This window comes from Bidens hawaiensis, unplaced genomic scaffold (assembly GCF_021521415.1).
Source record: "Bidens hawaiensis isolate Kalapana, Puna unplaced genomic scaffold, B.hawaiensis_p1.1 tig00029000_1, whole genome shotgun sequence".
NCBI lineage: Eukaryota > Viridiplantae > Streptophyta > Magnoliopsida > Asterales > Asteraceae > Bidens > Bidens hawaiensis.
The window spans coordinates 167,881-194,758 of NW_027505140.1; the positions used below are offsets into that span (position 1 = coordinate 167,881).

Genomic DNA, 26,878 nt, shown 5'->3' on the forward strand with positions numbered 1-26,878 from the left:
GCTTTTTCTTATCTTCTGATGAACTTCAGGAAAAGTAAAGTCTATGTTGTTCTTTTATTAAAAATGTGACAGCGTCTCAAATGTGAGTCATAATCCTATATGGGCAAAAACGATTACTTCTCTACACTTGAATAGACGATTGGAATCTATTTGAAGTGTAACTAATCTGGTTAAGTTGGCCATGTGGTATACATTCAAGCTTCTTAACTTCACACAGGCACCACATCACATACTTTACCCCCATTTCACTCTATATCACCTAATGAAATTGTTTAACCTCCATTTACTTCTTTTTATTTAATGTAAAATTGATTATTAAATTATTGTGGTTGTGTGTGTAGAGAATTTTAAAGCCCATTAACATTTTAACCCACCTTACATTTAACGACCCTTAATCCATGAAGGGAGTGGTATGTCACTCGTTAAACTTGCCAACTTAGCTTTAACGCCACTATGGGCGTTAAATTATACACTTAGGCCTTACAACAAAATGCAAGTTGTGGAGCACCATGTACAAGTTACTTAATTTATGGTAGTTAGACCGATTGCTTTACTGCCTCCCTCAAAGCCGTCCATACCCTTATGATCGATATTGGAGTTACAGATGTGCTAGAAAACTTCATTTTTAACCTTAAAGGATAAAAGTTAATTAGTAAGATCCAAGCTTTCTATTGGTTAATCCTTGACATGTTTGCAACCCAAGTCCATTCTTGGACTTCCAAAACCGTGAGCCTATATGTCAGAGGCCATGGGTTTGGTTTTGAGTGTACAAGTTTTAATCAATAAAGTCTTTGGTAAATATTAGAAAGGGCTGTCGTGCACATACTACCTAAATATATCATTATAACACAAGAAGTCTCTTAGTTCTTTTAATTTGACACTCTTGGTTTAAGCCTTAAGGCTAGCAACTTGTTGGAGTCACTTGCTTTAGTGTGGATACATCTTTGTGAAGGCGCATTTATCTTCTTCAAAGGTGGTAGCATCTTAAACCTCCTATAGTTGGTTTTAATAGTTTCAAATTTCTTCATATGAATCATTGGTAGGATTTTATGAGAAAAGGGCTCTATAAAGTTGTATATTTATTTGCTTCCGCTTTACAAATCTTTTGAACGATGTAAAAAATCTCAACAATATGATTCTTTTTCTTCACTGACATGATCATCCCTCTTACATCAATCATAATTTCAAAAAACCAAAACACACTGTCAATTGATTCGAGCGATAAACGAATTTGAAGACAAGTAAAATTGATGCTTCTTCACTTACGGTTATAGATGGATTTTGTATTTTATAAAAGAAAGGTTAGGAAGAGCTTTGGTGAAAAAAAAAAAAAACAAACAAACACCCTGTAAGTAACCACTACCTAGCATAAACAAACCAAAAAAAATTCTCTTAACGTTTCAAGCTACATGATGTATCCCTTTCTTAGCTTGGAGTAGAATGTTAGACTAATTTCTTAATTATCACATATATAACATATTCAAGTGTAATAAACTTAGAACACATTTGTAGGTTTGTAACAATATCAATATAGCATACGTAAAAACAATATAAAGTTACTTCTTATGGCTTAAGTTTTAACCAAGTGTTTTTTTTTTTTCATATAACACAAAAGAAGCTTTTTATTTGTTTTGGAAAAGACAAAAGTACATTTGAATTGCATGAAAAATCAAGAACAATAAGTGGGGCTGTAAAACAAGTGAAAGAATCATTCTGACATTTGAAAATAATTTTCACAAAAATACACTTTCGCGAAAATGGCTGTTTATTTTTGTAAATAAAACCATGAAATTGAGTAGGTCCCAAAGTGACCCAATTGTCCTTCTCCAGGGATGTCTTTGCAAAATAAAAGGTGTAGGACAATCATACCCTCCGATTTCATGCATCGTTCTCTCGTCCACCTTTTTAACGTCACGTCCTTTTTCGACAACTTATAGATTCCTTTGACAAATTAGTTTTCTTCGAATCTTACCCTCTTTGACTCGTGATTCTCCACCAGGTAAATTTACTAAATAAATTATTAAAAAGCAGTTGTTTAAAATTATTGTATTTTAAATTGGTCACACGAATTTAAAATTATATAAATAATGTAGGAATTTTGAAAAGAAAGTGTTCCCAAATGAACCCGAATCCGGCTTCATCTTTGACTTCACGAATCCAATTTCACCATCTGAAGTGCTTGCGGTCGTGCACCGATTACGCCCGGTTCACCCAAACAAGAGTATGTTAACTAAAAATGAATTTTCGGACTTTCACATGTAAAATCCGTGGTTAAAATAGGTTCTTTCTTATGGAATCCTGAATTTCAAAATTGAAACTTGCCAATGGGCGGATTCTAACCTGAATCATGTGCTACGCTTCTTCATCATTTTGATCAAATCTCTTTGCTTTTCTGGTTCTCGAAATACACACAAATCATATTAAGCTCTTGTCATACTCTAAATTATATCCGAATGAGAAGTTGGAGAGCTACTGGATTATCACGACTCTTAGATTATCCAGACGTTTGAATATCGCGAATCCCCAACAAACATGTATTATAACTATAAATGCAAGTATACAACCCAACAATTTCATGGTATAATTAATTATAGATATTTTTTGTCCTAATTTTACAAATGGTCAGGGCCGGGCCATGGGTGTGGCCGGGTGGTTGACGGTCACAGGTCCAACACCCCGCTATGCCTGAATTTTTTTTTTTAAGTTATATGTATTTTTATTAAAAACAATATATATATTTAATGTTTAAACACAATTACATAACTACTTGCTTGATCTAGTGACAAATGTGTATTATTCACAATCAAGAGGTTGTGGGTTCTACACTCATTTGAAACATGCTTAATTCTTTTTTATAAAAAAGTTTTTTACACAATCCAAATTATAACCAAGTAAGCTCATATAAAAATTAGACTGTTTAAACCCAACAAAATACTTCTTTTACTTAAGACCCAAAAAAATTACCGCCTTTAGCCCAAAATTTTTTTTGCTATCTCGGAGCCGGCCCTGCAAATGGTACGTCGAATGCATGCATAAATGGGGTAACTACATTTTTCTAGATATATAAATTTAGAACACACGTAATCTATTGAAGCTAATTATATTGTGTTGAATTTAACCGGGGAAATGATAAAACTACTAAGAATTTAGAAAACTAGAACCAACCATGAATTATAAACCAGAAAATCATGGCACAAACCATGTAAAAGTAAATTATAGAGATAAAATCTTGTTAATAATTTTGAAAAACATATGTGTATTGTATACCAAAGGGGTTGGTGGTTTATTTGCACACTCAAAAGTTTTTAAAACGGCTGTGACGGATCTATACATAAATCTCAGGGGTAACGTTTAAATTTTTTTTTACCATATTTCATACAATGTAAACGAAACAAAAATAAAAGCACGATACATGAGGTGCAAATTTATCCCATACGGTTTTTTAATGCTTGAAATTGAGTCATTACACCCTGTTCTTTTACTTTATTGAACGTTTCTCTTTCCCTGCACAAATTAAAGCATTGTTCAAATACTTATCACCCATTCGCTTACACAAACCCATATTGATAAGTTTCATTTAAAAAAATACATATTTCAACTGTTGCGGTTGCAACCCCAACGCTAGCTTCAATATTTGATAAGCAAAAGAAAACGTGACGTGCTTTCCGGTTTCCACCATTACACGAGCAAGGTCACACATTCACCCAAATTTGAAAATGTATCATTTTCCCTTAAAGTGTGATAAAAAGTCATACGATCAACCGAAATACACCATATTTTTTCATTACTAAAATCATTTGGATACATTTACGAAAATGCCACGATCTTAGATATGTCAAACTTGGAAAACCAATCTCAAGATTTAAACCAGACATATTTTTTAATAAACTAGTTAAAACCTCACTAAATTTATTTTCAAGTCTTGAATTTGCATATTCAAAACTATTTTAAAATATTCAACCTCAAAATAATGATTATGTTTGTTTCTTTTTTATGTTTCTCAATTAAAAAAAAATTCATGGTTTCTATTTGCTTTGGGCTATAGACTTTGTTTGGGCTTTATTTGATTTGAACTTTTAAAGTATGATATTCTGTTGAGCTTATTTATGCTTGAGCCTGCTTTTGTTTAATGTTTTTCGTTCAAACAAAAGAAAAAAAGATTTGTTGTTTTTATTTGCTTTGAACTAAAAATTTGTTTGGGCTTTATTTAATTTGAACTTTTAAATTGGTTGGTCTTTAAACGAATAGGGGTAGCGTAACAAATTTTTCAGGGGTAGTAAAATCCGAAAACCAACCCAAAAAGAAAAAAAGTTACACTGCCGACGAAAAGTTGAGAGATACAGAATGTTACCTTTGCTTATGAAGTGCATCCGCCAATCATCAAGGGGCAATGGAGATCTTGAGTTTGGATCTCCTGGTTTCTGATGACAAAATTCGTTGTTTATAAAAATAATATATGCGTAAATTATATACTGATTTTAATTTATGAAATGATGGTTGTCTAATAATCAAAAGGTTGTTCTTTTATAGATGTGAAGAAACACTAACCGGACCCCGGGCAGATTACTGGTAACCTGGGAGTTAGATAGATGTTTCCCACGAGGGGTTAGACCCTGAGAAGATGGTTCTTCTGATAACCTGCAAAACAGACACCGTGAGCTTGTAACTGAGAAGGGGGGGTTCCTCCTTGTGACCACCCTCCGGCGTGAGAATCAGACTAGATTGCTCTTTAAATATAAGTGTATATTAAGAGATTGCTAGAGCATATATCAGGTATAATATAATGATATAAGATAAGATATGTTAAGATGAGATGGTCATACCATTTGTGGTATTTATAGCCGAAGGTAGGTTTCCAAGGAGGTGTGGCCGGCTGCAACAGTGTTCCTGTTCCACCAACAGTGGCCTACGCACGTGCCCTGCTGGTAGTTGGTGGGTAGGCAGCGGCTGATAGTGACCAGGCCTGCTGTATACTATTCCTTTTCCACCAACTGCCGGCTATGCACGTGGTATGGCAGTAGTTGGTGAGTAGGCAGCGGCTAATAGTGACACAGTACAGGAGCATGCTACTCGCCATACTGTTGTCAATAAGCTGTCGTATCTTTAGTCAGATCTTTTTCCCATACCTCGTCAGGTACAGTACAGAAGATCTTCCCGTATTGTACGGACTGGCTTATTTGGGCGGGAGTATTCCCCCTCCCGCCCTTGTGCGGGATTGTTCCCGGCTTTGCTCATTCCTTCAGGTGACACTGAGTGATTGAGAGCTAAGTGCCTTGTGCGTGTAGCCTTGCTGCGCGGGTGGCCTTCCCTGATGGCTTGTATCCGAGGCTGCGGGGACAGGCGGAGTCCTTCACCATTGGGAGGCATTTCCTGCGGGACCAACTTGCGTACTGCGCGTAAGGACGTCACGTCTCTGAGCATGGTTGGTCCTGCGGATCCAGTTGGTTTCTGCGCAGACGTTCCTCTTCAAGGTGAGTCTTGCGGGTCCAACTGGGATCTGCTGGGACCTACCTCTTCAAGTCCCCCCAGTCCAATGTTCTTCTCATGAGTGTTTAATAAAGTGAGGTGAACTTTTGGTCTTAAGCAAAGGGTTTTTGAAAAGGGTTTTTTAAGGTTTTCCATGGGGATTCTTCCCGCGGAAGTCCTTGTCACTTGCAGAAATTCCCGAGTTTCCTGCTTGGTTTTTGGGTATGATGCGGGTAGGTCTGTAGCCTCCTCGCAAGTCAGGAGCGTTGAGTCCCACTTGTGTGGATTCTCCATGAGGTTTTGGTTGTTTTGAACATAGTGATCAATTATGTTAAAACCACCAATTCCATCCTGGAGCTTCAAACAACGTAGTTCTCGACGTTCCCGCTATGCGGGGATGTTATTTCCGTTTCCGCAAGCATTGCCAAGAAGATCCTTCTTGGTTTCAATTCCCAGCGGAGCGCTAGGTATGTGAAGGGTTTTGCCTTGACACTGTACCCGCGCTCGTCTTACGGTTACTTTACTTCCAAGGTATTCCTTGCGTCAATTCCCTGCGGGTGCTAGGTATGCGAAGGGTTTTGCCTTTACACTGTACCCGCACCCGTCTTATAGTTACTTGGTTGCCGAGGTATACTTGGCTCCAATTCCCTGCGAGTGCTAGGTATGTGAAGGGTTTTGCCTTAACACTGTACCCGCATCCGTCTTACGGTTACTTGTTTGCCAAGGTTTACTTAGCTTCAATTCCCTGCGGGTGCTAGGTATGTGAAGGGTTTTGCCTTAACACTGTACCCGCATCCGTCTTACGGTTACTTGTTCGCCAAGGTTTACTTGGCTTCAATTCCCTGCGGGTGCTAGGTATGTGAAGGGTTTTGCCTTAACACTGTACCCGCATCCGTCTTACGGTTACTTGTTTGCCAAGTTTTACTTGGCTTCAATTCCCTGCGGGTGCTGGGTATGTGAAGGGTTTTGCCTTAACACTGTACCCGCATCCGTCTTACGGTTACTTGTTTGCCTAGTTTAGGGGTATTTTCCCGCCTACTTTTTGATCTTTTTGAATTTTGAATTTTGAAATTCGAAGAGTTGGTGGAAAGAAGAACAGTCCAAAACTCTGAAACGTCGTGCGACGGTTTCTTCTGACTGTGTCAGATCGTGCAGGAAGTTATGGTGACGTGACAGTACATGGTCATTCCAGACGCTTTTTCAGGCGCGTGGGCGCGATTTTTCGGGCGCGTGGCCGCGAAATTAATGGTATGCATCCTGTCAACAGCTGTTGCCAGCTTGCTTTTTGCCACGTGTCATAGTTTCATTGCACCTTCGTTTTCTCTCTCTTCCGCATTAATTTCATCGCATTAATTGCGATTAGTATATAAAGGGGTAGAGGGCTCTTTGTAATCCACACTTTCACTCTTCTCTTCATCTTCTTTGCGATTTCCGGCGAATACTCACCTTTTCAGGCAAGCATTCTCCCGAAATCGTTTTCTTCTTTTACAAGATGTCTCGTGATCTAGAATCTGCAGTCGATGACAAGAGTACTGCTGGCGAGTGCCAGTGTGCTCTGCCTGGCGATCTGTATCGGTACGTCGTCAGGAAGTTCATGCTCGAGTCTCTCGAGCCTGAGTTTCCTGAACCCCACCAGACGGTGTACGATGCCCCCAGAGGCAAGATCGGGGTATATGCTGCATTCTTTGTGTATGGGAATCTTAGGTTCCCATTGACAAAGTTTGTTTACCGTGTCCTCGAGAGGCACGGTGTTCATTTGACCGAGTTGCACCCCATGGCGATCGCCAAGATTCGCCACTTCGAGTGGGTGTGCCGGATTTTGGGCATCGAGCCCTATGTCGACCGCCTGATGACCTTCTATACTTGGAGGTGCATCCAGGGGTGGTACACGTTGTCAACCCGGATTAAGGGTTTAAAGATCTGCGCGACCGAGCGCAGTCTTCGCTCGTGGAAGCGGGAGTTCTTCTTCATATCCGCTCGCGCCATCCCCATTGCCATGAAATTCAAGAACGGGCAAGCACTTCCCAGCCTTCACGCCTCCAACTACCAGGAGGCGGAATGGTTTGCAAAGATATCTCGGGTCCAATCTCCGGTTTACCGGTTTGCGGAGTCCGGGATGGTGATGCTGGGGATGAGCCGGGTGTGGAAGGCTGCCGATGCGCAAAAGATCCCAATCGTCCTCGAATACGGTTCGAACTCTGTTCCTTACGGTATGCTTTATTTCTTTTTGTTGATTCTGAATTTCTTCTAACTTCTTTCCTGTTTATTTCAGAGGGGAACGACTTGCAGTCGCTCCTGAACCCGCGGGAGGCTGACGGTCCCGCTCGGATGGGTACTCGTGCTCTGGACGAGAACGAGTTGCCCATCCTAGAACAAACGGCGGATCGGTTCGTGGAGGTCTATCCGCAAGGCCATGAGATCCTTAGCGCCCGTCGGCCAGGTAAGGCGCTATTCGACCCTCGACCCCTCAATGTTGAAACCTCTGCTGGAATTCCTTTAATCGTATGTTCTGATGAGGAATCCGCAGATGGTCCTCCGTTGGTGCGGAAGAAGAAGGCTGCCGGCGGGAAGGGGAAGGAGAAGGTGGCCTCCACTGCCGATCCAGCGCCTCGGTCTGACTCGGAGACTGAGAGCGAAGAGGTGGCGGGGAATCCCGGTGGTGATAAGATCACCATTCCGGAGGCTGTGACAACTGTCACCGAAGAGCCCAGGAAGACGACGGTGACCGGCGCAAAGAGGCCGGCTCCATCGGGTTCATCCCCGCCCGTCCGTACTTTCAGGCTCAAGAAAACCCGTAAGTACAACTTCTTTTAGCTTTTATCTTCATAGTTTGATATCGTTAACACTTATCTTCTTTGTGCAGGCGTGGATGTTGACGCATTCCAGGGTGGAGTACAGAGTAGTACCTCTCCGCCAATGACGGTAGGCTTGGTCAGCCTACCTGAGGCTTCTACCCAGGCGCCTGCGCCTGCTTCCGCTGGTTCAGTTGCTCACTCCTTTGAGCCGACTGTTCCAGCTGAGATGACGTCACCGCCGGCTGTGAGTGCTATTTTTACAGCATCTTTCACCGAGCCGGCGGTTTCTTTTGCTGCGGATTCCGCGGCGGCTGCTACCATGCCCCCGCCATCGGCAACGACGGCCGATCCATCAGGTACGCATGGGGCTTCTCTCCAATCTCTGCCACCTTCCCATCTGCCTGACCTCTTGGATGGATTTCCGTTGGGTTCAGGTGATGGGTTCGGCGGCTATCGGCCTGTAATTGACCCTACAGGTGCGTAGGGTTTTTTTTGTGTCATTTTATATATATATATATATATATATATATATATATATATATATATATTTTATCATCTTTTCCTAACTGCTTTGTGTTTTTGCAGTGTCGGATTCCAATGAAGTGTATGTTCCACGATGGAACATTCGCCGAGGAACAACCCTTCGTACCCCTGTGGAGTGCGTGGAATGGGCTCGTCACGCTGCTCCCAGTGGTGCGTTGGGGGAAGCCATGGCTAGCTACCAGAGAGGGTAGGCTAACCAATGAGCTTCGGGTTCTCCTGGCCCGGATGCAGCCGCGTGTCGAGCTGCTTTGTCGTGAAAACGACAAGTTAAAAGCAGCTCGCCTTAAAGAAGTGGCTCAGGCGCGGGCTGTCCGGGAGGAGAACCAAAGGCTTTCCGCCGTAGCTGCGGAAAAGGAGAAGGCCTTCAAGGCCCTCGAGGTTGAAGTTCAGGCACGACTCGAGGCCCTTTCCAAGGCTGCCCAAGCTGTTAATGAACAGCTTCGGCTGGCTAAGGAAACTGCAAGGAACGCAACCGAGAGGGCCACCAAGGCTGAAGCTGTTGCTGAGCCTCTACGCGTGGAGAATGAAGAACTTAAAGCCAAATTAGAGGCTCTCCAGCAGGCTCATGATGCCTTGGCGATGGAAGACGCCAAAAAGCTCCAAGAAATCCTGGACCAGAGGGGGGTGCTTGACCATGCTGAGCGTAAGCTGAAGGACGTCGAAGAGGCTGCGGCTAAAGAAGTGTTGCTTGCCAACCTCAACAAGAGTGAAGCCGATCGCGCCCGTAACGAAGCTCAAGCTGCCCTCCAAGAAGCCCTGGTTGCCAAGGAATGGCTTCTTCGAGAAGCGTTGTCTCAGGTAAGCTTTTCCTGTCTTTACGCTTTTCTTTGTAAATAGAAAAGGTTTTGACACTTGTATATTTTCTTTTGTAGGTTGTGCATCGGGTCTTTGCTGAGACCTCTTACGATGATGCTATGAGCGCAGCCCTCAACGCTTCTCACGAGGATGGGGAAAAGGTCGGCTTCCTGCTTGGTCTAGGGTTCGTTGAGAAAGGCATCCCGCCTTCCAACTTCCCTTTGTACAATGTTGATACTGAAGCTGTTTACGACCAAGCAGTGAATCAGTACGCCGCCTTCCCGCATCCGGTGGTGGAGAAAGTGAATCAAGTTGCTGCTGCTGATGATGGGTTAGCTATCCTTAAAGCTTTCCTTGAACTGCCACGATCTACTGATGGTGCTGGTCCAAGTGGAAGTGGCCCTGAAGCCTGATCCTGAAGATCCCTTCCCACTACTAGGATAGATTTAGCTTGTACAGATTTATTTTCTTGTAGGCGGGTAGTTACCCGGCCATTCTTGTAATGAATATTTATGAAATATAAATCTGTGTGCGGGTAAGACCGCTACTTTCGTTGGGTTCCTTGCTTTGTAAACGTTGTATGACTTGCATACTTTAATTTAAATTAGCAATTTTCCAATTGTTTAGAATAAGTTAACCTTTGAACGTGGTAGATAGGTGTGAAGTTTTGCTTCCTCTTTCGTGATTGTGCGGGTAGGACCGTCACTTGCACTTAGTAGGATGGCTAAACTTTACCATCTGACCTGCGTGTAGGTTTTCCTCATCTTTTTCTGAGGATAAGTTAACCTTTGAACGTGGTAGATAATAGGTGTGAAGTTTTGCTTACTCTTTCGTGATTGTGCGGGTAGAACCGTCACTTGCACTTAGTAGGATGGCTAAACTTTACCCATATCTGACCTGCGTGTAGGTTTTCCTCATCCTTTTTGAGGATAAGTTAACCTTTGAACGTGGTAGATAATAGGTGTGAAGTTTTGCTTCCTCTTTCATGATTGTGCGGGTGGAACCGTCACTTGCACTTAGTAGGATGGCTAAACTTTACCTGCGTCTAACCTGCGTGTAGGTGTTCCTCATCCTTTTGTTAGAAATTCTGTTTTGAACCGTTCGATGCGCGGTTGTCAATAGGTTAGTGTTCAGTTCCATTTTTAATGATTCATGCGGATAGACCGGCACTTTCATTTAATGGGACTGAACTTTTCCTCTTCAACTGACCTGCGTGAAGGTTTGTCGTTTTTTGGGTTTATGCGGGTTTTGCCGCCTTCCCCACGCAACGACTTTCCACGTATTTATGCGGTGAAAACCGGCATATCCGTGTTGAATAAATTAACCGTTCGACGCGCGGTTGTCAATAGGTTAGTGTTCAGTTCCCTTTTTCATGATTCATGCGGATAGACCGGCACTTTCATTTAATAGGAGGACTGAACTTTTCCCCTTCAACTGACCTGCGTGAAGGTTTGTCGTTTTTTGGGTTTATGCGGGTTTTGCCGCCTTCCCCACGCAACGACTTCACGTAATTATGCGGTGAAAACCGGCATATCCGTGTTGATAGTTCATAAAAATGTAAAATCATCAGCGTCAATGTTTTAAGGAGAATCGTTTCCATTAGAAGTGGCTCTTGGCCTTTTCTTTACAAATTTGGAATTGATTTACATGCAAACTGTGTAAATGAGCTCCCTTCCATGTTGGGATGGGAGTGCCATCGAGCCGATACGCACCTGGTTCGGGATCTCGTTCTTTACGCAGCATGTAGTCTCCACATTGAAGCTGGAATTTTATTCGTGTTTTCCCCAGCTGGGGTTCTACACGCATCAGCCTGCTCAGCGTTCATTGCGCCACGAGGTGCGCGAGCGTCCCATCTCTGACAAATGCTTCGACCATGTCCTTCACGTCTATGCATTCTTCGGTGTTGTGGCCTTTTGTCCTGTGAAAGTCACAGTATTTGCTCCGATCAGCATTGTGACGATGTCGGATTATTTGAGGCTTTGGCCATGGGAGCACCTCAGTGGCGAATATCTCGGTGACGCTTTTGGTGAGCGGCGTCCATCTGGAGTTCTTGTTGGACTGTACGTTATCCCTTCCGCCTAACCGATGCTGCAAGCCGGATGAGGTGTCAAAGTTTACCCTTGACTGCCAAATGCCTAGCTTCCGCTTTTTGTTTAATCGGGCGGTAAGGACGTTGTCTTCCCTTGTTTTCTGGGTGTAGAGGTTTGTGCTCTGTGGGAGATCTCTACCCAGTTGCTTCTCCGTTTCCGCAAAGCGTTTTGCTGCTGTCATGATGGCATCCCATGTGGATGGCATGTCAAAGATTCATCTTTTTCTCGAATGCACTTGAGGATTGTCCATTGCTCCTCGGTATACTTTCTTTGCTGGCTGAAGTGTTGGCTGAACTTCTGTTGGAAGTCTGCCCAGTCGTAGATGTGGTTGACCGGTAGACGATCGAACCACGCTCTAGCAGCCCCGACCAGTGTCATTTGGAACATGTAACACCATGTAGGTTCCGTCCAACTACTGACGGTTGCCCCCGCTATGAATCTGTTCAAATGATCATCTGGGTCAGATATACCATCATATGTGCCTATGCTGGACATTTGTTTGGCACTTTTTGGGGCGATTGCTTCCGCAATGTCCCTTGCAAATTTGGACGTTCCCGCATTTGCAACGTTTGGTCTGAATGTTTTGGAGAAGTCTCGTGGACTTCGACCTTTGTTTTTTGGTTTGAAGGCTTGTCCAAAATGCCTTCTCGGTTGGGAATCTGTTTCCTTACGCTTCCCTTTTGCCCTATGGCGAGGGTTCGCGTCGGAGTCGGATTCCTCCGAGTCATCCAAGTAATCTTCGAATTCGTCAGCCTGTTGGACGGAACGCAAGCGTTCGTCCAACTCAGCTTGGAATTACCTCTGACGTGCCTCCGCCCATGCCTTAACTTCATCGAGTGTTTGGCGGGGGAGTCTTGTTCGTTTCTCTAACTGGGTATCGGTGATTCCCAGTGAGCGATTATTTACTGCACTTGCCCCAGCTTGGGTAACTGGGGTAGTGTTTGTAAAATTTACTTCACTTGCCCCGGCTTGGGTAGCCGGGATAGTGTTTGTAAAAACTGTGTAGCCGGTATTCCCCCCAGTAGCTGGGGTTGTGGTTACCGGAGTTTCTTTAACCATCTTAGAAGTTTGAAAAAACTGGAGAAAAATGGAGTTCTAGCTTTATGCACGGATGGCGCCAATGAAGAAACACTAACCGGACCCCCGGCAGATTACTGGTAACCTGGGGGTTAGATAGATGTTTCCCACGAGGGGTTAGACCCTGAGAAGATGGTTCTTCTGATAACCTGCAAAACAGACACCGTGAGCTAGTCACTGAGAAGGGGGGGTTCCTCCTTGTGACCACCCTCCGGCGTGAGAATCAGACTAGATTGCTCTTTAAATATAAGTGTATATTAAGAGATTGCTAGAGCAGATATCAGGTATAATATAATGATATAAGATAAGATATGTTAAGATGAGATGGTCATACCATTTGTGGTATTTATAGCCGAAGGTAGGTTTCCAAGGAGGTGTGGCCGGCTGCAACAGTGTTCCTGTTCCACCAACAGTGGCCTACGCACGTGCCCTGCTGGTAGTTGGTGGGCAGGCAGCGGCTGATAGTGACCAGGCCTGCTGTATACTATTCCTTTTCCACCAACTGCCGGCTATGCACGTGGTATGGCAGTAGTTGGTGAGTAGGCAGCGGCTAATAGTGACACAGTACAGGAGCATGCCATACTGTTGTCAATAAGCTGTCGTATCTTTAGTCAGATCTTTTTCCCATACCTCGTCAGGTACAGTACAGAAGATCTTCCCGTATTGTACGGACTGGCTTATTTGGGCGGGAGTATTCCCCCTCCCGCCCTTGTGCGGGATTGTTCCCGGCTTTGCTCATTCCTTCAGGTGACACTGAGTGATTGAGAGCTAAGTGCCTTGTGCGTGTAGCCTTGCTGCGCGGGTGGCCTTCCCTGATGGCTTGTATCCGAGGCTGCGGGGACAGGCGGAGTCCTTCACCATTGGGAGGCATTTCCTGCGGGACCAGCTTGCGTACTGCGCGTAAGGACGTCACGTCTCTGAGCATGGTTGGTCCTGCGGATCCAGTTGGTTTCTGCGCAGACGTTCCTCTTCAAGGTGAGTCTTGCGGGTCCAACTGGGCTCTGCTGGGACCTACCTCTTCAAGATGAAACCTATTTTTGGATCATTATCTTTATTAATCAAGAGGAGTAGGGCAAATCTTTCACTAGTTGATTGAGATAGATGGTGCACTCTGTTTTGTTCACTAGCGTCTCGCTTATTTTCAATTTTCCAATATATTGTTGGCTGCGGTTTGAAAAAAATAATTATAGAAAGTGAATAGCTGCATCTTTGAAATAAAAGCATCCCCAATACGAAGTTTTTAGAGGTTGTGTTTTTAATGTTTTTTTATGTCAATAGTAGTTTTTTTTTTTTCGGAAGCTATTCTTAGGGCTCATTTTCAAAGATGCTCTCTAATAATACAAGTTCTTTTTATTTTTTAGAAAGAGAACTTGGGTTCCCTCACCTTTTAGCGTTCTGGGGCCTTTAGAAAAAAAAGAAAAAAGAAAAAAAAACAAAATATCTAAAATCTTTAAAGTACCCTTAGCGTAGGCCGAAAGAAAGTCAATATGAGATTTGCGTTTTTCCAAAGAAACAGTGAAAGATGCTGTTTTATCCTTATCCATGGATGGAGGGAGTGGATGGGGTCGCATCCGCGTATACGCCGAATTGCCTACATATCTTCTTCAAAAGAATCAGACCATTGTAGTTCAGTTAAAAAGACGTTTTAAAAAGCAATCAAAGATAAGATCGAAGAGAATGAAACGCACGTAGTGGTCATTATAGCGGTTCCTTCTGATCCTAGAAAACGTCTCAGCAGATGTTACAATAATACGTAGATGACTTTTGGCTGGTACAACCACTCGATTGTCAACTTCTAATAAACGTAATTGGATCGATTTATAGTTGCTTCGGATGTAGCATTTGATGGGGATCTTTCAGCAGCGGGAAGGTATTTTAATCTTTATTAAATAGGTGATCCGCGAACTCTTCTGCTGCTGCTGCAAGACCGAAATTTTAGGTTTTATTCGAAGTTCATATTTTGAGTCTTGGATGTGCTCCCAGGGGAAAGGGCTAAAGCCAATCCTCCCCGGAACTGGAAGATCATTTCGAGATCTTCGAACATATTAGGGGGTTCCATGTAACTATTTTAACTTCGGCCAACACACAAGATGATAGGCGGCCAACCTCCTGGAGAGAGCGATGTGCATGGACCAGGTGAGTAGGGATGCAGCTCCGTGGACCGCTCGTCGGGCCTGATAGGTGGTGGTATCACACCCTTCTCAAAGGAACCGTACGTGAGACTCTCGCGTCATACGGCTCCGTCCCGGAATCAGGACCGTTTAGCAGAAGCAGCATAAGTCTCGGATAAAGGCTTCACCGGTCAGGAATTCACCAGTTTTCTTTCTTGGAACTCGGCAGAAGATCGGTCTGCAAGAAAGGCCTGCTTATCCACGGGTTCATTGACAAAAAACCGCCGTAGGAATGGAGACCTTTCAATAGAGCGAGGCGAACTGATCAACGAGAAAGAGGCCCTACTCACTACAAAGGAATACACCACAAGATCGAACTGCACTCATGCCTCTCCCGCATCAAGTTGACCGCCAGACTGGAGCTTCGTAACATGTTGACGAAGACTTCCGAACTGAGGGTTCGGTCACCGTAGTAGAATCATTACCAATGGCACGCAGTGCGCCTAAGTGCGAAAAGACAGTGCAAGCTTTGTCCGAATACTCATAAGGTTGGGTCGACGCCCGTCTCCCCCCAAACTGTACTTGCAAGTTTCCCCGCAAAAAGCTCTCCACGCCTACTCTTCTATAGTTGTGGACCGAGGAAGATTCGAGGGACTACGCGCTTTCATTCCCTTACAGCTGCCTTACAAGCCCTTCCACTGCCCTCACTCCCAATCGCCCCACTATCTGCTAGTCTGGTTCGACTCGAACTTCTGTCATGTCAAGCTTCCTGACCTGCTTTGTACCAGCCTCGGATTTTTCTTCAATAGCTCTAGGGGAGGTGAGAAGAGAGCCAATAGCTATTATAGAAGGACTTAAAAATTCATGGCATGAATTAGAGTTGAAGGAAGAAAGACATGAAATGCTAGAAAGATGATTCTTTCGCGGTCGATGTGTTGATGGAAAGCTGGCCAACATCAATGGAGAGCGGAGACGTTTTGCACCGACGACTGGAAAACTCATTCTAACAGTAATGATTTAGCATCCTTTGGCCCCTTTCACCTTCTTTGCTCAGGGAAAGCCTCTCAGTCTGTGATTTAAATTGGTTTGATCTTTCCCAATCATCCTGACCGGAACTTGTACGCAGCACTTGTACGGAGGTGCATACATAAAGGGTTTGGAACTTTTTTATTATCTGAATCTTAAGAACAGGACCCTACCCTATTCTCGAACCCTCTGCCGAGCTCCACCCTGCCCGCATTTTTTTGCATTTTGATTTTGCAATTTAGAAGGGCCAAAGAAATGTCTCCCACTTTTCAATAAGGGGCGCGTTAGCTAGGCCGTTTTCTTGCAGGAGTGCTAGCGCGCGCCCTTACGTTTTCTTTGCTTGCTCTGCAGTACGAGCCTCATACAAAGCCGCGCCCCTTTAATATGATGAAGAGGGACCCCGCCCTCTTTGATTTTCCGCACCTAGATAGAAGTCTTTTGCTATTATTATATGTTAAATGAGACCAAAAAGACGAAATGAAAAGAAAAATTCTAGGTTTTAATAGAGGAGATAACGATGTGGAAAACAAGACAGGAATTCTCTACAATGACACTGTAGACCAACGGAAGGGATGTAGCGCAGCTTGGTAGCGCGTTTGTTTTGGGTACAAAATGTCACGGGTTCAAATCCTGTCATCCCTACCTATTACTCCTCCTTTGAGCAGTAATGAGGTATTTTTTAAGATCAACTCACAATGGACATATCATATAGAATCTTTCATTCTTATGACACTATATAGTATGCATACAATGACACTATATAGTATGCATACAAGATGTATTGGGGCCAATTCTTTTCTTTTTTCTTTACAGTATTCTCTTTTATGATAAGAAAGCGCTCTTAGTTCAGTTCGGTAGAACGCGGGTCTCCAAAACCCGATGTCGTAGGTTCAACTAACCCATAAACATGTGTGCAGAGGGGAGGGGGGGGGGTTAAAATTCATTAATGGGTGTGTTTTGAATGTTTTTAAAAAATAATGTTTGTATGATTTGGCGGCTGCGTGTTCTTTGGTGTTTTTGTGGCTTCTTATTGCGAATGCTCTAAGGACACTAAAATATCACTTATTTAATTATAGGCAAATTGGATTTTAATCATCACCACTAAATGATATTGGCCGATAATAATCCCCACTAAGTTTATTCCCACCTGTGGCCCCAAAATAAAAAAAAATGGTTCTCTGTGGTCCCCGTTAAAAAAAAAAACTTAACGACGTTAAGTTATTTTCCGAAGTACTAATCAAGCTGTTTGGAGCATCATTTTCGAGTTAACTTTTGCATCAATCAACTCGTATTCTCCTTCTAACCAAAAGCCCTAAAAATCAGTTTGAAAATTCGATAAAAAACTTAACATCGTTAAGTTTTTTTAGCGGAGGACCACTAGGAGCCAATTTTTTTAACATTTGGGACTCCTAGCGGGAATAAACTTAGTTGGGATTATTATCGGCCAATAATATTCCGTTGAGATTATTAAAATCCTAACTTGCCTAATTATTATTTTTATTTGATTCGGTAAGCTTTATCTCTAGTAACAACTAGTGATTTACCCGCGCGTTGCGCGACGAGATCAGTTGGTAAAACTGGACATTGCGGCAACCAGTCAACGCAAATTCGGTCAGTATTTCGATACGGTACCAAACTAAACTTAAAAACAATACGTCAAATTAACATATTTAAAATAAAAACCAAAAGAAAAGTAGTGTCACTATTATAGCGTACTATAAAAAAATAAACATATTTATTTGGTCGGTAAAACTCAGGCGTTCGTAAAAAGCCGGGTGTTACGACGGTGAGTGGAAGCGAATTCGGTAAGTATCAACTATATTCGTTACGGTGTAAATATCTTTGTTAAGACCTGCGCATTAAAATCCAAAAAATAAATTCGTCAATCTAACATATAAAAAGTAAAAATATATAAAAATGACATTTATTCGGTCTGTAAAACCCGGATTGTGGTAAAACCCAAGTGTTGTTGTTATCGGGCGTTGAGGCGGTAACTTGACGTGAATTCGTTCAGTTTTGATTTTATTCGTTATGGTACCATATGTATAAAAATTGGTGTGGACCAATGAGATTTGACTCTTTGAGTTTATGCGTATTTTAGCTCTAGCTTTTATTAAAAACTTGCTAAATAGAAATAAAGTAAGTGTTTTATTCTTTCAAAAACATGAGTGACGTATTTGTCTCAAGTATATATGAACAAAGAAGATGATGGGTTTTGCTTCATCAAATTTCCATGATTTGACACTGATTTAGGGATCAATTTCTTAAGATGCTCATAAGATGATTAGAACCCTTCCGTTTGCTTTTCGTTGCAGGCTTTCTATTTCAGTTTGCACATTGGATTTGACTATGCTAATATAAAATTTATTAGTTTAATATCTTAATGAAGAGTTTTGTTGGTACAATTTTAATAAGGAGACTTTCTAACTAGTTTTTTTATTTGTAGTGGTCTTTTTAGTTTTTAGTTTGAAGCCTATAAAAGGCAGTGATCGATTAGAAATAGCATGAATGAGAAATGATAACTGTTCTTCTAATCTAATTGCTTTATGGCTTTGTTTTATTTTCTTTTGGCCATTTATTAACGATTCGGTTCGTATTAAGTTGTAACTATATTCAAATCATATTTTTGTAATTAACACGAATTGTAATTCAATAAAAACTTATTGGTTGTAACATTAGGTAAATCTTATATATAAGGCAGTTATTAGGGATCAAATCTTAAAGCATCATGTCGGTTAAGGTTTCCTGTGTTATGCATGCCAACTATTTAATACGAAATAATTTTCTGTTAACTACTTGACAGAACACAAGTTTCCAGTAATGTTTTAATATTAAACAAGAAGCAGTCAACGCCTCAACAGTGGCACACACATCGATATGTTATAAGAGCAACAAGTGTCCCCTGAATGGGTTAATGACATGTTCCAAGATCTAAGTCTTCTAATTAGCGGATGCAGGACCTGCAGTAGTGGCATATACATTTAGAGATGGAGCACGAGCACTCTAGCTACCTCCATTGCCTTTGCCAGGAAAACATCCGCCAGCCCCCAATCAGGTCTAGATCACGTGACTTAGTTTGATCGGCGGACATACCTTTTGGGCATTTTGATATACAAACTAGACATTTTAATGAATAAACTTTTGAGTTTCTTAATGTGTAAACTTATATTTACTTTTTTATTAAGTGCTTACATTTCTCAGTTGAATACTATTAGCTAGGTTGTTACTTTTCTTGGTTTTTTTATTGTATACTGTAATTAATTAAGCTTGATATACCATTTGTAATTAAATCAGTCTATTAATCGCTAGGCCACAACAAACTTAAGATTTTAAACATCATGTGTCGCACATTCTTTTTAACCTTTTTACTTATCAAATATCGAGATATAACAATCACTTTATATAATTAATAAAAGACTTCAATGTAACCTAGTGTCAATAAAAACAAAGTGCCACACTAATATAATTTCAAAAACATGAAAAAAATAAAAACCGTAAGGCTGTTTGTTTTGATATGCATAAAGAGAGAACGCCAGAAGATCAGCTCAGCTTGAGCAATCGCGAAGTCCACCACACACCGACACAGAGGAGGGTGCGAGGGCGCGCTAAAGGACTTCTGGGCATGAGGCGATGACAGTGGTTTTTGTTTTTATTTTTTTATACTAAAACATATAACCCACTCATCTATCTCCGTCTTATCTCATCGCCACAACACATATAAATGAGTGTAAAATGCGAAACCTTCAAATACCTATTTAAAGGTTACGTGACATTTAACCGATGAACTCCCGTAACATATTTCCCACCTCACATGACATCTAACATCAACTATATCAAACTACCACCTACACCGTCTATCTATTTAGTTGGCTTATTTAATTACATAGCTTCAAATAATCTGATTATCTTTTTTTAACTTATTATTACTATCCAATTACACATTACCGAAATCTCACTCACTTCTTCCTTCTATCTATCTTTCCCTCTCACATTCATATCCTGATATAAATCTACATCACATCACATCACATCACATAACTTCATATCATTTCACACACAAAATGCCGACCAACTTGGAACGCAATCTCAACCTCTGCTTCTCCAAACTCAAACGCCACCAATCTCCCCCACCCTCCAACCACCGCCACTGCCACTCCGAATCCACCCTCACCAAAAACTTCAACACCCTCTACGACATTCCCGCCATCTCCGACTCCGAAGACGGCGGCCCGGATATTCATATCCCGACCGTCGTAGCATCCGACCGCTTTTTCTTCTCCTCCCCAGGCCGCTCCAACTCGATATTCGAATCCACCTCCCACTCAACATCTTCCGTCGCGTCAACATCTTTTGTTGACCCGACAGAAGATGTCGAAGCACCAGCCGTCGTCGGTGGATTCGAAAATATTGAATCCGTCGGCGGCGGCGTGGCGATCCCTACGATCTCGCCGGACCCATACCACGACTTCAGAAAATCAATGCAGGAAATGGTGGAGGCACGTGACCTCATCGATGTACGTGCCAACTGGGATTACTTGCACGAGCTCCTCACGTGCTACCTTGACTTGAACCCCAAAAGTGCTCATAAGTTTATTGTTGCGGCTTTTGCTGATCTTCTTGTTACTCTCATGGCGGCGGAAGGCCGGAATATTTGACGTCTCCGTTGGTGGTGGTTTGGCTTTTTATTTGTTTATTTGAGGATGGTGGGGTGTGATTAATGTAACATTTTTTTGTAGTTGTATTATTAATATGATTAAATTTTAGTTATATTTTATGTCAAGTATTAAATGTGATTCCCAAAATTTCCAAATTAAAGGAAGTGAGAAACAAGTGTGGGGTTGATGAAAGTTCAATAATCATAAAAGATTATTTTGATTTGATTGGATATAAATTATTGATGGTACACCTTATCCAAGGCAATTATTTTGCCTTTTAAATATGTTTTATAAAAATAAATTTATTTAAATTTGTTGTTTATATAGTTAAAGTGTTATGTCACTCACATATCACACATAGACAACGAGTTTTAACTAACTTCATGCTTTAATAAACGTGTTGTGGTTTAACCATATATTAAGAAAATAATTTGGTTGAAATGGGGTGGGTGCCCCCCACCTTTTTGAGCCCTCCTGAGCGCCATTGCTTTGACAAGAAGGGTGGGTGGTGCATGGTAGCCATTTTGGTAGTAACAGTAGTTGGTGCTAGTATTGCTTCCGTGGCAGGTGAGTGGCTTTCGAGTTGAGACTCCAACACTCGATCTAAAAGAAAAACTTTCATGAGATGAAAGCCTTGCTAACACTCTAAAGGTGTAGTCAATATTCATGTATTATTGATGATTTAACCATATATATATTTAAGGTAAATGTTGGGTTTTTTTTATATATTTTTTGTTTTGCAAGACGAACTTGTCTGACACCATTACAACTAACTTCATTAAAGTGGTGTTAAGGTATGAATGCATGACTTGATATGAAATGTATAATCTTTAAATGAATATTGGTTCGTTTGGCCAAATCCAACCACACACTTTGATATATGGGCTGGTCTCAGGCTAACTAGACGGGTAACATGTTCACAAGTTAATCTGCTTATTTATATAAAATTTACAGTGAAAATATGTCAATACGTAAAGAGCTGTGTGTATTTATCTATATATTTAATGTTAAAAAATAAATATGCATTGAGATAAGTAGTTTAAGAGTATCCATGTTGCCAACACTAGAATTTATTTATGTAAATTAATAATTTTACAATTAAACGTGTGAAAGGAGGATTAAATGAGCCGTGTTAACCCATGAATATATGAGACGTGTTTAAGTACATATGCTTAGCATGATTTCCATGTTTGTGTCGGACTCAAATCACTAACCTTATTATAAGAGCAGAACACCCCTACATTCTTGTGATAAAATAAAATCTAACCCTTCATGTTTAATTAGTGTGTGTATATGCATTGGTTATTCCACACCCTTTAACATGGGGTTCCATACGATCGTATAGCCCCTATACGATCGTATGTAGGGTGTGTGGATAACCAATGGGTGTACGAATAACATATCTCGTGTGTATATATTAGTTAATTTGGAAGTACTACTTAACATGAAAAGGATTAAAAAGATGTGACAAATTTTAATGTCTTTTTTGGGACAATAATTGAATTTGTATAGGTGTTTGTCCCTACTTTACTATAAGGTTACAAAAGTACAATTCTATAATAATATAAGCTGTTCCCTTCTCCTATTGGGGCAGTTCAATTTTGAGTTCCCAATTTTGGCCTTTTTTACAACTAAACCCTCTTTTTTTAAACATCAAACAAAAAAATAAAAAAAAAATCATGTGTTTATTTACAATATTTAACGTTATTTTTCCGCTTTATTCTTCTCGATCAAATTCAAACAGATAACTTTTCTAAAGAAGAAGACAAACATATATAATTTATACACGGAGAGATTTTGCTAAATATATAATTAGTTTGAAGTATAGAATTGCAAGAATTTTATCGTTCGTACATGGTGCTTGGTGCATAGAGTGAAAAGTGGATAAAAGATGGAACAAGTTGTTACGTAGTTTTTTATATGCCACGTTTAAAGTCAAAGATACAAATAAAATGGATCACTCAACCGTATAATGTATTTGTCTTTTGCTTCAACTATGGTATATATTAGTATCGTCCGCCTTACAATCTTTCTAGTTGCATTATATATGCCAAACACAAAGTGGTGATTCGGTTTTTCTTGTTACTGTTTAAGATTGGTTATGCGTTAGTCACACCTACGTATATAATAAAAACTTAAGAATTATTTGAAGGGCTCGAGTTGGCAAATATAAAACAAATAATTGGGTACTTTTTATATTGGTTGGTATTTTTAAATCCAGATAAATTTTTTGGATTAAGAAATGAGAAGTCACAAACAAATGTGAGAATCTTTGATTTGGTTTTGTAAATCCAGTTTTTAAATTTCCATCACTTGTCTTTTACAACAATAAATTTGTTTTTTATGGTTGCAACTTGTGCTCTACAGTTTTAGAATCCATGGTTTTGGATCTTATAATCGATGTCATGTTGCTTTTGTTTTTTGTTAATTTATTATAACTGTCTGTTCAAGAACGCGAACAAAGAAACTATGCATAATCATTTTAGTTACATCAATAATTATATCTTGACTATAAATCATGTATTAAATAAGCTTAGTAACAAACAAAACCAGCTAGTTAAACTTGAAAGATAATTACAAAACAAACTCTTAATGCTTCTCAGGACAGAAACTGTGTGATTTGAATCTCGCCTTTGAGTTCATAAGTGAAAATTTTTGAATATTTAAAAAATAATCTAACAATTTAGTTTTTCATTTAGCACAATAAATTCTACCAACCACGATAAATATTGACTAAAAATATTTTTTTGTTATGTAAAATCTTATATTACTTAGTAAATCACCTTTTAGTAATAAAACCAAAAGATCTTAGACATTTTAAAACGTTCACAAATAAGACTTAACAAGACTAAATAACATTACCACTTAATCAGCAAACATATGAAGCATCTAACAAACTCTTTTGTAAAAGAACTCTAGAAACTCACACATCCAAAAACATAACATAACAAACATTCTAAATACGACAAAAACAAAGATATTCCAAAACCGAAACAAGCTTATCGCTTCTTGGACACACCAACCGTCTTACCACGACGACCAGTGGTCTTTGTGTGTTGTCCACGGACTCGCAGACCCCAGTAATGTCGAAGACCACGATGGTTCCTGCCAATTATTTAAATTTAAATTGATTAGGTGGTTCATTGCAACATAGAAGAAATCAAAATCAAATGTATTGTGTAGCTTTTACTTATTATTGTATAATAAAATAAAAGAAAATAATACGAACCTAATTTTCTTCAATCTTTCAAGATCATCCCTAAGTTTCATGTCGAGGGCGTTAGACGTGACTTGAGAGTATTTGCCATCCTTGTAATCCTTCTTTCTGTTAAGAAACCAATCCGGGATTTTGAACTGTCGGGGATTAGCAACGATTGTCATCAGATTATCAATCTCAGCACTAGAAAGTTCTCCGGCCCTGTAAATTCAAATTAATAAAAAGAATCAAACACATGTAAAATAACTAAATAAGTAATTACCAACAAAAACAAACAAGAAATTAACCTCCAATGGCACTAGTTTGATTTTTATTTTTATTTTATAAATATCTAATTAAAATGCTTATCATATAGCTTAAAAACTGTGGAATACTAGTTAACCTAAATTTTATTATGAAAAAAAGACATAATTGCAAAAACTTTTGATTGATATAAATGTATATTCAAATGTTTCTTGAAAACTAATAAGATTTCATCAGAATTCTTTGGGCATGTAAATAAAGGCCTTCTAACCTATATACACATCTGTTTAACACAATCAATAATCCCGAATTCACAATTGAATCACAACATAAAACTTCATCCACTCATGGGGATGCAAACAAGCCGAGCAGCTCGCAAGCTACTCAAGATCAGATTCAAAATAAGCTAGAAGCCAAGCAGCCTGTGAGCTACTCGAGACCAAATAAAAAAATCTAGAAGCCAAGTTGCTCGTGAGCTACTCAAGATTGGATTCAAAATAAGCTAGAAGCCAGGCTGCTCGTGAGCTACTCAAGAACAGATATAAAAAATAAGGTAGAAGCCGGACTGCTCACAAGCTACTCAAGATCAAGTATTGTATGTCGAGCCTTCACGAACCATGTTAATTCTTATGTTTACTAATATTAAACTTCTATGTATTGACGCTCGTTTAAGATTCTCCTTAAAATATATAAACTAAAAGCGTATATCAATTAACTAATAGATAATAAACAAGCCAAACCCAAGCTAAAAAAAAGACTCACTAGCGAAAAAAAGCTCGGAACAAGCCAAGCTTGAACTCCAGCTCAGCTCGTTTACACCCTTACCCATCCACTAAGTAGTGACTAGTAATACACCTAATTCTAATTTACCAAAGTGACATCAAGCCTAAAATTTATAATCTTAATACTACCAAATTCTCAATACAAATAAATAAATTAACAAACAATCTAATCAAATTTCAAAACTTAAATAAAAATAAGTAAAGCTACCTCTTGTTCATATCAACATCAGCCTTCTTGCAAACAATATTGGCGAACCTACGACCAATACCCTTAATTGAAGTCATGGCAAACATGATCTTCTGTTTGCCATCAACGTTGGTGTTCTGCACACGAAGAATATGCTGAAAGTCTTCATTTGCTACCAGACTCTGCAAAACAGATCAAATTAGAACACAAATCTAATCTAATATTAATATTACAGAAGCCACAAACACGGATTACCATGGCGGCTGTTTGGTTCAAGCAGCTGGCTGATGTTACGAAATGCTTGAAATTGATGGCGAACCCTAGATCAGTAAGGATGTGGTGGCTTATATATTATTTGAATTCACTGATGGGCTTGTTGAAGTAGAAGGCATGGATGGGTTCAGCAATTGGGCTTTTTGATCCAAAGCATTATAAGCACTTTATTTAAGTGACAGCAAACCGGTTAATGGGCCTAAACTGATTCGGGCTATAACCGGGTTTATGAGGAGTATTGTAAAAATCCTGACTAGGCTCCGGTTAGTCCTAATAAATTCTGATTAATCCGTTATTAATCGCTAGTCTTCACTCCATCGCCTGACTAGCGATTAACGATTTTTACAACACTGTTTATGAGGAAAAATGTTTGAACTAATCAAAACGATTCGGTTCGGGTTATGAATTGGCATAAGAATCGTCTGTCTGGGTTGGGTTGGGTTGGGTTGGGTTGGAAACTAGTTTGGGTAAAACATATTTGGGTTTGGAATTGGTGTGGTTCAGGAACCGGTTTATCGGTTTCGATTTAGGTTTTATTTGGCTCTCTCTAATTAAGTAGATCGGTATAGAAACCTTCATACTAGTGGGTTAATATATTTTTTTTTGGGTTCATGTTTTAGGAGGTACTTTTGGAGGTGTACAAAACCGGTTTTAAACCCAAACCGAACCGGTTTATAAACCAAACCGGTTTGGTCAACCACTGGTCAAAACCGGTTTGACTCAAAACGGTTCGGTTTATAAACCGGTTTAGACACAAGATAGACCGACTTGATCACGTCGGTTCGGTTCGGTTAATAAACCGGTTTTCCTCAAACCGGTTCGGTTTTAAAACCGGTTTGGTAGATCTTAAGGGGAACCGGTCCTGGAACTGGAGGTTTGGGTCGGTTTGGGAACCGGTTTGGGTGAAACCGATTTTAAACCCAAACCGGTTCAGTTCGGTTTGCCTAAAACCGGTCCCAAACCTGTTTTTTTGTACACCTCTAGGTACTTTTACCTAGTCGGGCTATCGAAATATTTTTGTTAGGTCTAGCCGGGTCATCAAAAACAGTCGCTTTAGATTATTGTTAGTGGTTTTAAAGGTGGCTTCAGTTGTTTTGAGTTTTAACATGATTCTAAGATGATTTCAGCTTAAATTTTTTCATATCAACTAAAGTTCATAAACTACCAAGTTAATACGTAATAAGTTGTGTAATAAACTACTATGCAACACTGAAGTTAGAAATCATCACACAATTTTTCCTTAAATAATTGCACAAAATAATAATAATGTTAATTGGGATTATGAGTTTTTAGGCCTTAAGTTTACATTTACGATTCGAAAATCTCTCTGAGCAATTGGATTTTATATATATATATATATCTATACTATACTACATTATAAATATCTCATAAGGGTATTTATGAGTTTTTTAAATTTAAGAGTTTTACAATAATATATAATAATATATGTATACCATACAAAATTTCTAAAAGGGTAAAATTGGCTTCGTCTTTTATTACATTTATTATTCCCCATTTTTTTTCTTTTTTGAAAATGCTATTAAATTAATTGCTCCAGATCATCTTCAATTATCCGGCTATTTGGTTCATCCTATTCTAGGTTTCAATTGGAAAAGGT

General features: G+C 40.1%; 1 protein-coding gene, 1 non-coding gene and 1 pseudogene across 3 annotated transcripts; 2 read left to right on the forward strand and 1 right to left on the reverse strand.

The window, feature by feature from the left end:
* Window positions 1–16,471: 16,471 nt before the first annotated feature.
* Window positions 16,472–16,545, forward strand: TRNAP-UGG (transfer RNA proline (anticodon UGG)). The gene has a single exon. It is a non-coding gene; the product is annotated as a tRNA-Pro (tRNA).
* Window positions 16,546–19,964: 3,419 nt separating this feature from the next.
* On the forward strand, window positions 19,965–20,558 carry LOC143611016 (transcription repressor OFP16-like). Its single transcript, XM_077085342.1, has one exon. The coding sequence runs from the start codon at window positions 19,965–19,967 to the stop codon at window positions 20,556–20,558; it is 594 nt and encodes a 197-aa protein (XP_076941457.1).
* Window positions 20,559–23,473: 2,915 nt separating this feature from the next.
* Window positions 23,474–25,181, reverse strand: LOC143611003 (small ribosomal subunit protein uS13z/uS13y/uS13x pseudogene; annotated as a pseudogene). Its single transcript, XR_013149688.1, has 3 exons — window positions 25,009–25,181; window positions 23,788–23,976; window positions 23,474–23,663 (listed from the first exon to the last, which is right to left on the reverse strand). The product of XR_013149688.1 is annotated as a small ribosomal subunit protein uS13z/uS13y/uS13x pseudogene (transcript).
* Between the last annotated feature and the right edge of the window lie 1,697 nt (window positions 25,182–26,878).